The 14,414-nt window shown below is 38.3% G+C and overlaps 2 protein-coding genes across 4 annotated transcripts in view; one reads left to right on the plus strand and one right to left on the minus strand.

Annotated features, from left to right (window-relative positions):
• The window catches only part of XRCC3 (X-ray repair cross complementing 3), a 624,633-nt gene that overhangs the window by 167,706 nt on the left and 442,513 nt on the right, over positions 1-14,414 (minus strand). The window lies entirely within an intron of this gene.
• TDRD9 (tudor domain containing 9) overlaps positions 1-14,414 on the plus strand; it is an 86,392-nt gene that overhangs the window by 58,292 nt on the left and 13,686 nt on the right. Inside the window, exons 20-28 of one of the 3 annotated variants that reach the window (XM_087922241.1) lie at positions 466-519; positions 3,800-3,916; positions 5,075-5,182; positions 5,981-6,081; positions 7,720-7,893; positions 8,976-9,087; positions 10,525-10,737; positions 11,685-11,774; positions 11,899-12,159. In XM_087922241.1, coding sequence (XP_087778367.1) covers positions 466-519; positions 3,800-3,916; positions 5,075-5,182; positions 5,981-6,081; positions 7,720-7,893; positions 8,976-9,087; positions 10,525-10,737; positions 11,685-11,774; positions 11,899-12,159 — 1,230 coding nt within the window. The remainder of the gene's footprint in view (positions 1-465; positions 520-3,799; positions 3,917-5,074; positions 5,183-5,980; positions 6,082-7,719; positions 7,894-8,975; positions 9,088-10,524; positions 10,738-11,684; positions 11,775-11,898; positions 12,160-14,414) is intronic. The other 2 variants (XM_087922243.1, XM_087922242.1) reach the window with 2 other exon arrangements.

Here is a 14,414-nt window from a genome sequence, read left to right on the forward strand (position 1 = left end):
TGTATTTAAGCAGTAATTATTGTAGAGAGCTGGGGATTTCTCCCGCTTGGATTTGACCCACCTTCTGAAATGCTTGTAGTATAGAGAAGAATTTAACTGGAAGTTAAAGGGAGTCTGACACCACAACTTAGCCTGCCTCTGGAATCCTGGTTACACATATAAAATATCCTGCAACTAAAAAATCGAGTGCTTGCACGTTACAAGCATGGAAGTTTGTGTTCTCACATGACCATAATCTGTGGGTAGGGAAGAACCTGTATCTAGAGTAAAAATTCTTCATTGTTTGCTCTTTGCTCAACTGCCTGAATAGTTCTGGCAGGCTGCTAATGATTACAGGAACAAAACCTTGGTAGGCTTAAAATAGGGCATGGCACAGAAACAAAAACAGTTGAGATTATGCAAGTTGCTTTTTCAACTTCAGTTTACAATTTTAGTTATTTTTAACTCTTTTGTTTCCCTCTCCAGAATGAAGTGGACTGGGGCCGTTCCAACTACATTCACATCAAGAGAATAAGAGAGGTGAATATGATAATCTCTTTGCCTGTTTCACTGTTCTTCTTTTCCCATTACATCATAAAAATGATTGCTTGGCCATCTCCTTACATTTTTTTGTAGCCCCCTAGTTGTATTTTTGCAGGTTCCAGTTTATACTGCTAATATTAGGTAGTAGATGTGCCAAATTTTAGATAGGCTTTTTATTTTTGCGAAGTTTTTTCAGGTTAATAAAATTTTACTTCTTATGGTTAGAAATCCCCCCCCTCCAAATAGGTTATAATTTTTTTAAGCTTAATTTGCCTATGGTTCCACTTCATGTTATTTATAACCCATCTATTATTTTTTATAAATAATTCAACATATCTAACATATCTTCTTCCTTCCCACATTTTTCCCACACAACAAGACCTGAGAGGTAATATGGGCTGAGAGACATGACAGGCCCAAAGTCATCCAGCCAGTGCCTAGGCAAGACTCAGTGTCTACCTGGTGCCTTTAAAGTGGAAATATAAGACCTGGCTCTCCACATATGACTTAAAAAAATAAAGACAGCCCAGATTAATCAGATCTGCAACCCCATTTCAAAGTTTTTATTTGAGGAAGGAATTTTCACATTAACTTTGGAGAATAAACTATGAATGCTATAAGAGAGCTCTCAAAGAGGGATCGGGTGACATGATTTTTTTCGTTCATACAGAGCAGTTTTGGAGAGAATGATGGGAAAATCTTTCCCCAGTGCCTCAACACACAGTTAAAAACTTCTGGCTATTTTTCCTTACTCTCGTATGGGCTGATTTAGGCTTTAAAAGAAACCCAGTCACTTGAAATCTGGTCATTTGTGTCTCCGAGTTCCAGGGAAAGCAGTATTATCAGGAGTTTCGCCTCTCATCCATCCAATTTGATCGTATTCTTTTTTTTTCTAACTGCATTTAGAAAGATGATTTAATTTCATTAGTTCAGAGGAATACATGGAATGCTGTCCTATGTGCCTTGTGAGTCTTAGTAGCGTTCTGTGTTTTAGCTATTTGATTAGATAAAAAAAGGATATTTTTACAATCTGCAACCCCTTTTATCTTTATTAAATCTCATATTTATGTACATGCAAACAGGTATGTGGTAAAAATACATAGGAAAACAACATCAGTATAAAATAATAAAACTGATTAGCATAATAAGCATTGCTGTCTGTAACATATTTAATTAATAAAATATAATAGAAAAGCTTCTCATTTTCTTCTCTTGAATATAAAAATTTGAAGCTAGTGCCCAAACATGTAAATTTGAACCCATGTTCCTTTCCAAGCAAAGTTACTTTCCTATTGCCTTTAGTTTCTGAGAATATCTCCTGAGAAACAGTAGACTTATTCACTCCCAAGAGAAATAAAATACATTCGTATCAGACAGTCCTATACTATCTCAGTTAAATTCTATTAAAGTGGAGTGGAAAGGGAAAATCGCAATTTGTTGCCTGAAATCACATGGCACTGCTTAACAAAACTGCTTATTCCTGCTATAAGCAATTAGACTGCTTATGGGTATTTTTGAGGCACCCTCTGTCACTAAAGTTACTGTAGCATTTAGTATAGTTCTGTAATGGTAGCAGATTGAAAGAGAAAATGTAGAGTAATATTCTAATCTACTACATTTCCTGTTTCTTGTTCCCCTGATCTCCCCTTTCTGTTCTAATAATGGAGGTGGCTAACAGTTTACAAGTCATTTCAACTTACTTTCTATTTCTTTTCATAGTCTTATTATTTCTGTATCACAAAGTGGGCAGAAGCATGTTGTTGTAAGCAGATATTTTTGCTTCTTTTGACAATTCTTACAGCATGCCGCATGCTACCTACTCTGTTTGTGCCATCTTTTATATGTATTAAAATGACTCCGCCATCCTGTATCTTTGGTAAACATTCTGCCAAATGCACAAATTCAATTACTGACTCTAGTTTTTTCCCATGTATTTTCAACTCCATTGTTCAGATCAAACGTAGATCATTCAGATCATTACTGAATGTTTAAATCTAAGTCCCTTTCTGAATCATTCAGCTACATCATTGCAATGCATTCATGATCTTAATTAACAACGCACATGAGATACAGACAAAAGTACCCTTATTCATGTCCTCAATCAATACACTAGCCAGTATTTTTGTACTATTTTAAACTAAAGTGCATGAAATAGCATAGGGGACATCATTTATTCCTCTTCAGTGTTGAACTTTTCTCTTAGCAGTCAGTTAATTTCCGTAAGTGCTTTGCCTTATTTCTGTCACACAAAAATCATACTGCATTCAACAGCCAACTTTCAAATCATATTCACATTGAGAATTGAGGATCTTCTTGAAAGAATTCTCAGAGTTCCTAGCCACCATGTTGGCTAGAAATTTTGGAAATTACTAACATAACACATCTGGGAGGCAGTAGAATAGTGATGAAGAAACCTTTTGGGCTCAGTGTGTCAAAAATTTGGAAAATGCCTAAGTTGAATCTGTTAGCATGCCACGTTCCCTCCCCCCCATCAAACAAAAGATAACTCTCTATTTAACACACACACACACACACACACACACACACACACACACACGGGTCTAGGCTACCCTGAATAGAGACTAGGCCTGAAGTGGAAGACCAGGCCTTGATTTCAGGCCTAACATCACTGTTGCCACTCTAAAGGGCTGCCTTGCACCATCCCCCAAAGTATGAATGTTCCTGTGGCCCAGTCCTCTCCAGGATCTGTCACTCATTGTTTACCCTCAGGCAGTGTTCTGTTTCTGTTGACGGACTCCTGCAACATATCTGAGGTTGCTCTGGGTTGTATGAGGCCTTTTCTCTTGGACCAGATTTGGAAAATGCTCTTCCATGGCCTCTGAAAACTTCATGAAAGCCTGCCCTATTGTCATGCAATTTTCAGAGGCTATGTGAGAACATGCACCACTTTTGTGACTTCTGGAAAGTCCAGACTTTCTCGCAAGAGCATACCCCATTGTCTTCCAAAATCTGTGCAAGAAAGGGGCATGCTTTCGAGAATAGTTATTGAGTGAAGGTAAACACTGGCATGTCACCCAAAACTTCATGGTGTGTTACTTTTGACACGCATGTGGTAGGTTGATCATCACTGCATTAGAATATGAGATGGCTGCTTTTTGATAAATTCAGTCTGGTGCTTAGGTACTATTAGGTAGATTATCGGCAAAGGTCTAGGACATAAATATATGAGAATTTATTTTGTACAAGTGTTTTATCTTTAGATGCGTCTTTACTTTTTAGGTTCTCATGTACTTTAAAACAGTTTTACAATTTTTAGGTGGCTGAGTTGTATGAGGAGTTGAAAAAAAGAATTAGCGTATTCAATATGCATGTCAACACTCATTCTCCCATCATGGATCGAGAGCATGCATATAAGCAGCGTTTTATTTTGCAGGTGAGAGAGTTGATTATATTAGAAATGTTTTCAAGGATATTCAAAACATTTATGAATCTGCTGAGACTTAAGCACAGGTTAATTTCAGAGTGTGGCTTTGAATATTTTTATTCTTTTCTATTTTATTTTTCTATTTTGTACAGTTTAGAAGCATTCAGACAAAAGTATAATTAAAGTAAAGATGCATGGATTTTGTGATCACAATTTTCTTTTTAGATTTTAAATATGAACGCTTTATTTCTCTAGATATGAGACATGGAAATCCAATTAATCTGCATGGTTTAGTTTTTTTGTATTGTTTCTTTGTTACAGTACATTTATACAGTATGCCACTTACTTCCCTCCAAGAATAAAAGGGACAGTCAAACAGATATTTTCAGTAATTTTCCTTGAGGTCAGATTTTCCCTGTTTTTAATTGAGACCAAATGTCCAAATGTTATACTTACATCTTCCGTTTGAAAATATGTGAACTGTATGTTGAGACTATTACAAGACTTTCACACACACACACTTATCATTCAGAAGAGAATAGAATAGAAATAGAATAGAATAGAATAGAATAGAATAGAATAGAATAGAATAGAATTCTTTATTGGCCAAGTGTGATCGGACACACAAAGAATCTGTCTTGGTGCATATTGCTCTCGGTGTACATTAAAATAAAAGATATATTCGTCAAGAATTATCAGGTACAACACTTAATAATAATCATATGATACAATAAGCAATCAAATCATACTAGGAAACAGTCAATATAAATTGTAAGGATTCAGTAGGTATATAACAAATGGTGAAACAATCGTTATATTTTAAAGAACTATTCCATTCATAGATGTCATGGCCAAGTAGTTTTCTAACAAAAGGAATAAAACTAATGTAATTTAGAGGAGTAAAATCATGTAACCAGGAATAAGCTTGGGTCACATGATCATCTAAGTAACTGCAGAGGGAAGAAGGGGTTGGCTAAGAGGGAAGTCCGCCTTTTATAGCAACTTACTCCCTCTTAACATCAGCAAGTATTGTGGGCCCAATTGGTAAGAGAAAGCTCAAGACTATCTAGATTGGAAACATGCAGAAGAGACCTTCATCCTGCAGTAGAAAGAAAATGGTTAAAATGATGATGGTTATGATGATGACAACTCCCCCTTATTTCTCAGGTGGTGATTGCTGGAGCTTTCTATCCAAATTATTTTACCTTTGTGCACCATGATAAAGAAGTTGCTATAAGGGAATTGTCAGGCAGAGATCCCAAAACAACAGTGATGGTATGTAAGTTAAGTTTTAAGTGGCTTTCACAAAGGGGTCTTAATTTTCCACATGGTAGATGCATTAATCTTTTGTGGCCAATGTAACATAATTTTGTGGCACAAGTATTTATTATGGCATACATTTTTATGGCTACAGTAGCCATAGCTGCTCCATTTCCTAGTTTATTTCAAGTCCACTTACAGTGGATTATAAGAAGAATATGTGGAAAAGAGAAAAATGTTGGAGGAATAGAGATTGGGAACAAAGAAAAAAAAAGAACCAGTGAAACTTTTCATGGTAGCCAAGAGACACTATATTCTTCTTGCAGGAAGTAAGGTCACACTTGGCAGAACTTGGATACTAGTAGAAGTTAGGCTGTTCATGATAGGAGAGCTAGATTTAATCAACTGATATTTGCCGTAGTAATCTATCTTAGAATATACTGTATAAATGTTGAATAATGATTTAATTCATGTTATTATTATCTCTTTTATTCATTAAACATGAAACTCAGTCAACTGAACATTTAAAAATGTATCACAAATGTCATTGACTTGCGCTGGTGGTTGATACGCGTTTCTGCCAGCATCCTAGGTATCAACCAAGTATCTTCTTAAAATGTATGATGTTCCGGGTAGCACAGGTTTTTGCGGTTCTGCTGCTGTACTACTACTACTCCTACTACTACTCCTACTCCTACTCCTACTCCTACTACTACTACTACTACTACTAATAATAATAATAATAATAATGAATTTGTTTAAAAGTATCAGAATACAACCTTTCTGAAGATGCACATTTATTTTTCCTAACAGTTAAAGAACATTCCTCCCTATGGCTTTCTGTATTATAAGCAGCTGCAATCTCTATTCAGACAGTGTGGTCAAGTCAAATCCATTGTTTATGATGGAAGCAAGTAAGTGGATTTGTATGTTTTCATTTTATGTAATTTTTGTTTTTGTTAACCATCTTCTGAGTAATCAGCTGCAACTCTTCTCTCTCCTCTTCAGCCAAGGGCTCATTCGGTTACTCCTCTGACTGCCCTTCTGAGGTTCCTGGCCTCTCCTTTTGCCCACTGGGAATTCCCAAATTTCTGTATTGTGGTTCTCAGATCTTTGTATGTTGGCGATGGCTCTGTTATGGGAAGAAAACATCATTATGTCAGGAAGCAACAGAAAATACAGAAATATGAATTGCCCCTCTCCTGGTTCCTGCTCCCTTTTGCTTGCTCTAAATTTCCAGTTTTATGTTACTTCCCTCAGTATCTAGAAGAGTCCTCCTGATAGTCATGCTTTGTTTCTGTATATTTCCATGGGAATCCTGGAGAATCAGAAGGCATCAGGAACATTTCTTAGGACTGTTCTACCAACATTATCCTAGTTCACTTTCTTCTTCTTTTGCACATTCTCTACCATAGGGGTCACCAACCTTTTGGACCTCAGGGACCACCAAACTCTTGATTTTAAATCCCAGGGACCACTAACAGGTTCTGTGGGCCTGGCCTAATTTGTGGTTGTAGCTTGGTGGTCATGTGACTGTCTGGGCATGGCATGTATGTAAATATTATAAATATTTATATAAATATTGATTTTTTAATAAAAAAGAGCAACTTCTACCCAAAAGCAAGCAGGCAGGCAGATTGAGTTGCTGACAGAATCACAGATTCATTCAGAGATCTATCTATCTGCCATCGGCTAACTCAGTCTGTCACATAAAATTTGCTTGCAAGCAAACTCATAAAATTAACTCACAACACACCATGTATGTAAATATTGAATCTTTTATTAAAAAAGAGCAACTTTTACCCAAAATCAGGCAAAGCAGGCAGGCAGATTGAGTTGCTCATAGAATCACAATTCATTCAGAGATCTATCTATCTGCATTAGCTAGCTCAGTCTGTCACATAAAATTTGCTTGCTGTGAGTCTGCACTAAATAATAGAACCTTCAGTCCTAAGGGAGGTTCGGCTGTGCTTAAAAGCAGAACTAAAGATCTAAAGACTAGCCAGAAAGCTAGAAATCCAACCTTTTCCTGCTTTCTAACTAAGCTAAATTTCCCGGCATAGCAGAACAGCTGATGGTTGGAAAAATAGCAATTTAGCAGGCAAGTTTGCCAGGTAAGGAGTGAGTGGGCGGGGAGGGTCCCTGCGGGCCATGTGGGTGGCGCAGCCTTGTGTTTCTGAACAGCCTGGATTAATTGCTTTGGGAGAGGTGCTCTGCGGGTGAGATTTCTCTGCGGCCCACCAAAATTTTGTCGCGGCCCACTAGTGGATCGCGGCCCACCGGTTGGTGACCACTGCTCTACCACACACCTCAGTTCCCTTCTTTCTTTCACCATTTGTGAATGAAGTGGGAAGCAAATCAATCTGTCTGTCTTGTCTGTCTTCATCATCATCATCATCTGTCTCTCCCTCTCTCCCCTTCCCCTCTCTCTTATTATCTTAATATCTTAATACCTTTATCTGTATATTTACATGTGTGTGTTTGTACACAAATGCACATGCCCATATTTTCCTCCTGAGACAATTTTATTTCTTTTTAATTTTTTTACCTAGAGCCTTTGTAGAATTTACTCGGAATCCTACAGAACGTTTTAAAACACTTCCTGCCGTGTATTTTGCTCTTAAAATGGCACAAATGAGGATTCCATTTGAACTGAACACCCATTCCTCAGAGGAGATAGAGGACAAATTGGGAAGTATAAGTGGCAACATTCTAAGGGACATGAGGTATGTTGTTATGAAACGATTTGGTTCCTTATCTGACAGGGAAGCTGTTTTGCTTTGATTCAGCAATGCCTAAGCAGAGCCAAAATATACCTTGCAAGGTTCTAATATGAAATAAGCTTTAAAAAAAAAATGCAGAATTTGGAATACTAAATACTGAGTGATATGGAGCTCCGAAATGGAGAAGAGGCTTGGAATGTCCAAGATCATGGCTATTCTGTATTCTGTACAGATGCAGATAGATAAACTCCACAAAACATCCATAACAAAGTACTTTATTCGTTCATCAGGTATCCTCATAACTCACATTTGTGATGAAGTTCTTCTTTAATGACCAATCCTTTGCATATCTGTATTGTAGGTAAAAAGATGGTTTATCTCCTATCCTTTTTCTCCCATCTTGTAACGATAGAAGTAGAACAGTTACCAAGAGTTCAGCCAAGAGTGAGGAAAACTCCCCCAACCCATCGAGGGTCAATTTAGTGACCAATTAGGATTACAGATATGGTCACATGACATGGACTACATTTCCCAGGATATCTTAACTACATTTACCATGATGCATTCCCTTCAGGGAACAAACAGCTCACAATTGCTACCTAACTATCCAATTCCCATACACTGGCTGGACAGCACAATGGCATGACTTTTTTCGCTTGATCTGGCATTTTATGAAATGAATTATGAGTAACTAATCAGCTCCTTCCTAGTCCACTGTTTGGTTTTTTAATGTTTGCCAATAGTCATAGGCAAAAAATAATTCTGTGGAAGGCATAGCACAACTGCCCATCCTTTGTATAGAAAATAAAAAGGCTTCACACCCAGGAAATGCAATGAAAATACAATGAAGGGAACGTGGGGTTCCAATCCTAATCAAGTTGATAAAAGGTTTTTGCGTACCTTACAGTTGATTTAAACAGTTTTAAACAGTTTTAAACAGTTTTATTTATCTTGATAATGGAAAAACAGGGTCCATAGGCCACCTTTCTGGAATAGCACCAAAGGTGACTTACTTACTTATTATCTTTAGATTATACATGATTAATGACTAGCATTTGTTTATTATTTTGATAACTTGTTTTTAGAGTGAACGTTGACTTTCAGAAACATACTGTGACTCCCGTGCAGAAGTTTTGTAATACCTTGGAAAAACTGCCGACTATAAATAGTCTTGATTTATCTATTTGTGTCACTGAGGTAGGTGATAAATATGTCTGTGTGCCGTTGTGTGCAGTACCTGTTCAACTTTAGTGGGGTGAACTCTAAAATGGGGGAGATAAACAGTTTCTTAGGAAACTAAATCTTAAAATCATTTGTGTCAAACTTCACACCAGATACATTTATAAATCTGAGCTCTCCCGTCATTTAATATCTTAAATGATTTTCTGCCAAGGCATACAAGTGGGCAAGATAGGTCTTTTTACTGGCAACAATAATGAAACCACAGATGCACATCTGTATATTCTGCAAAGACTTGTGTGTTCCAGGATTTTTAAATGCTAGACTTTTCCCTCCTGCCTGTTAATAGAATAGAGTAGACATGGAATAGGAATAGGAACGGAACGGAACAGAACGGACCTTGGAGGTCTTCTAGTCCAACCCCCTGCTTAGGCAGGAAACCCTATACCATTTCAGACAAATGGTTATCCAATCTCAAAAACTTCCAGGGTTGGAGCATTCACAACTTCTGGAGGCAAGTTGTTCCATTGATTAATTGTTCTGTCAGGAAATTTCTTGGTTGCTTCTCTCCTTGATCAGTTTCCACCCATTGCTTCTTGTCCTGCTCTCAGGTGCTTTGGAGAATAGCTTGACTACCTCTTCTTTATGGCAGCCCCTGAGATTTTGGATATAGATATTCTAGAGTTGGGATATTTGGTTGGTCCCTTGAAGACTTTGAAAAGTACCAACTTCTCTGATTAAAAAAAACACAGCTTCATTAGCTTGTGAATTGTAGTACAGGTAATCCTTGCTTAATGACTGCTCTGTTAGCCACCATTTGAAGTTTTGACAGGATTGAAAAAGTAATTTCAAGACTGATCCTTTTGTTTACAACCGTTGCAGCATCCCCACAGCCATGTGACTGACATTTGAGTGCTTCACAGCTAGCTAGAATCAGTGAAGAAGTTGGCAACAAAATTGCAAGTTGCGGTCATATAATGTCTTGCTTAATTACCCCCCATGAGTTAGTGGAAATGAGGTCATAAATTGTTGCATTCATGTTTTGCCTCACTTAATGATCATCTTGCCTAGAGGCAGAATTGCCAATTACAATTGTCATTAAGCAAAGACTACCCGTAGCTTCATTCCTAAAGAGTACGCCTTAAAACATGGTTAATTTTGCCGAAAAAAACATGCCCATGATTTGCAATTGAGCTAAAAATATTTAAATGTTACAGAAAGACAGAAATAATTAGCTCAAAATAGTCACTTGCAAAATATAATAATTTGGGGTAAATCCTGAGATAAATCATTTACATTTCTGCCGTTTTTCTCTTGTCCTACTTGACTCCCAAACTGTCCATTTAACTGAGTATTAACTAAATCCTGTTAATTAAGAGCAGTTTGAAAATCCAGGCTTGTTTCTGTGTGTGTATTGTGTCAGAGGATGCTACAAACAAATCTTGCCTTTTTCAGATTGTAGAAGTTGGGCACTTCTGTGGATACAGAACAGATGAAAGAAGTATGGCTGCATTACAAAAACTGTCTGCTGAGATTGGCCAGCTGGAGTTGACCTCTTTGCCTATTCGCCCTTATCCAGACTTGGTTTGTTTGGCACCTTTTACTGAATGGGAAAAAGAGAGGTACTACCGTGTCCAAATCCTGTACGTGTCTGGAGACAGTGCCCAGGTGCTTCTTTTTCAAATCCTTGAGCATGTGCAAGTATAATCGTACGGAATATGTTTAGTGCAGTGTTTCTGACCTTTGATGACTTTAAGATGGTTGGATTTCAACTCCCAGAATTCTGCAGAGCAGAGCTGGTTGGGGAATTCTGGAAACTGAAATTCACCCATCTTAAAAAGTCACCAAGGTTGAAAGATGCTGGTCTAGCATAACAGATGGCAGCATCTGGGGAAAAATTGACTGGTCTCTGCTTACATTTTAAAAATACATTATGGATTGCTTGGAGTAAAGGCAATAAAACCATGGATCGCTTTTGGAAAGGAATAGAAGACTTGACATTTTTTTTAAAAAAAAAATCCTACTTCTGAATAGCAAGAGTCCCTGTGTAACTACAGTATTATCTTCCCATTTGAGAAATAAGTTGAGCAATAAGTTGTACTATTTTGGGCAGCAGAGGTTGTGCTGATTTGGAACATATATACTCCTAGTCACATAAAAATATCTGCTATTCCTGTCTAATTCTGGCATTCGCTGGAACTAGCAGGGATACCCTTGAAGCATCCTCGGGTATCCATAGATCAAATTATTTTTATGGGTGGCGTCTTTGGGGTGCTCTTTGATTTGTTTTGGAGAAGTTTTAAGTACAGGGCCATGTTTTAATGAATGTTTGGAAAAGAATAGTCCATTACAATACTCTTTGGGGGAGATGATAGAAAGAGCTGACTGAAGCAACAATAGGAAATAGCGTCCTGTTTTGAATGAAGCAGACCTCCACTTTCACAACAGCTCTGCACTTTGTGTTAATCCACGTTTTGTTCAGTTTGGCTTTAGTTTGGCTTCAGTTTGGCTTTATGTAATGTGTTTGTAATTTAGCTCACTGTCACCTGGGATTGCACTCTTTTCTTCTCTAAGCCTTGGAAGAAGTTTCTTTTTAATTGCTTTTTGTTTTATAGGTGTTCTATGTAGATTATGGCAATAGATCAAAAGTGGCTTTAAACCAGTTGCGAGAGATTCCAAGCAACCTCCAAGAGATTCCCTTTCAGGTAAACTTTTTTCTACTTTTTAATGAATGGCAGGAAAGTGTTCTGGGGGGGCAGGGAAGTGTGGCAGTCAGAATATTTCATTTTCTTGGAAAATATGTATTTGTTTTGATATTTTTTTATTCAGGCTCTGGAATTCAAGGTGCGCAGAATACGTCCTTCTGCATGGTCTCTTGTTTGTGGAGAACAATGGAGTTATGCTGCAAACCAAAGATTTGCTTCCTTGGTCAGCGACCATGTTCTGATGGTGAAGATTTTCTCAATTGTACATGGCATCTTACATGTGGATGTGTTTCAGTGCTCTGGCATTGCGAAAGTGGTGAATATCTGTACCATACTTATTGAAGAAGGCTATGCAGAACCTGCAGATGACTCTTATGAATCAAAAGTAAGAGATTTTTCTCTTTATGTTATTTCTGTTAGGGAAATGATTTGAACTGTAGTATGCGTCTGTCTGTCCTACCACCCATCTCCCTCACAGAGGGGCTCTGGGCGGTTTCTTGAACTTGTGGATGCAGGAAATTGAGGAGTTGAGGATGGTTACTGACCCACCACTATAGAAACGTGGTGGCGCAGTGGTTAGGATGCAGTCTACTTCTGCTGCCTGCCGGCTGCCTGCAGTTTGGCAGATTGACTCTCACTAGGCTCAAGGTTCACCTTCCATCCTTCCAAGGTGGGTAAAATGAGGACCCAGATTGTTGGGGGCAATATGCTGACTCTGCATGCTACTTAGAGAGGGCTCTATAGCACTGTGAAGTGGTATATAAGTCTAAGTGCTATTCCTATCGTCCTTCTCTTTTGTGATTTTGTGATATGCTATTTTAGGGCATGTTCTAATGCCTTTACAAAAGAACATTTAGAAAAGATGGATTTTATTGTGAAGCAGATGAGCTGAAATTGATTGGGAGATTTAAAATTCTCATGATTTAAGTAGAGTGTAAAGTTACCGTATTTATCGGCGTATAACACGCACTTTTTCCCCCTGAAAATAGGGGGCAAATGATGTATGCGTGTTATACGCCGATGTCCAGGGAGCGGAATCCTCTTTAAGGAATCCCGTTCCCAATAGTGCCTAGCGGCGGCGCAGCGTCGTGACGTGATGTCAGCGCTGCGCCCGCCGCATATTTTTTTCCTGAAATTTCCCTCTTAAAGGGAATGCGTGTTATACGCCTGTGCGTGTTATACGCCGATAAATACGGTACTTACACGACACAACTCAACAGCATATAATGAGGATACCTTTATTATATTAATTCAGCTCACTTCCCTGTCCCCCAACCCCCCCCCTTCTGCCTTCCCCTCCCTTCCCTTCCCAACTCTCTGATAGGTTTTACATATGCATGCATAAATTCTTCCATACATTTAGCGAAAGGGACTGCGATCCATGAAATTTTAGACAATGCACATCTTAGTTTCCTCTAAACTTTTCCAGCATCTAATAAATTTAGAAGATGCAGGTAGAGTACCACAACTTCCATGCAATATGTTATTTTTGTAAACTACATTAAAAAACAAACATCTTGAACTGGCACTTTCTTCTCACTAACTACTTTGGTGGATTAGAACCAGTTGAACTTGCAGTTGTGGGTTCCCATTTCAATTATCCTCACTGCCCTTCTTATTTGAGGAATAATGCTTATGCTCTTGTGTTTACTCTGCAAGATTTTTTTGTTCTCTCCGTTCATTTTTTCCTGTATTGTTGCTTGGACTTTGATTCTCAAATTTTCCTTAGTGTAATTGAGTCTTACAGTTTTCCTTATGTGTGAGAAAGAATTTCTCATTTGTCATGAGGAAGGGTGAGGAGGATATGGCGTCTTCCAACAGAAGGATTAAAAGTAAGTTTGTTGAATCCTGTATTTGAAGTGAGAAGAAGTAGGAAATGGGCCATAGTGTTTTTCATCCGTTGAAGAGAACGGGCTGGAGTAATGAGATTTTTATTGTGAGGGTCAGTGTGGTGTATTGGGGAGTATGTTGGGATGTGACTGTAAAGACAGGTTCATTTTTATCTTTAGATATGGAAGCTTACAATGTAACTATGGGCTTCTCTCTCTCTCTCTCTCTCTGTCAGCCCACCTTACATCAAAGGAGATTCTTGTGAAGCAAAATTAGAGGAGGGAGTGCTATAGATACGCACTATAGAAAAAGGCATGATATAAACCAAGAGTGTCAAACTCAGTTTCATTGAGAGCCTCATCAGGGCTGTGGTTGACCCTGTGGGGGGGAGGTGGTGTGGCCGACTGGGTGGGTGTGGCTGACTGGGTGGGCATGGCTAGTTTGATGCCACTCCCCAAACTGCTGGCACATTTCCTCTTCACATTGGGTAGACCGGGCTGAAGCCAGACTGGCCCGATCTTTCCTCTTCGCATTGGGTAGACCGGGCCGAAGTCATCCTGGCCAGATCTTTTCTCTTTACATTGGGTTGACCTGGGCGGCCCCGTGGGCTGGATCCAACCACAACCTTGAGTTTGACACCCCTGATATAAACTATTAAATAATAATATAAACTATTAAATAATAATATTGATAAAGAAACAGGTTTAGATAATGGACATAGAAGTCAATACCTGACTTGAGAAAACCACAAAATATGTAGAAGTAGAATAACTGTGGCAAAAGAAAGCAAAAATAATACCAATAGTATCA

This window comes from Pseudonaja textilis, chromosome 1 (genome assembly GCF_049901715.1).
Source record: "Pseudonaja textilis isolate UNSWEBS1 chromosome 1, rPseTex1.2, whole genome shotgun sequence".
NCBI lineage: Eukaryota > Metazoa > Chordata > Lepidosauria > Squamata > Elapidae > Pseudonaja > Pseudonaja textilis.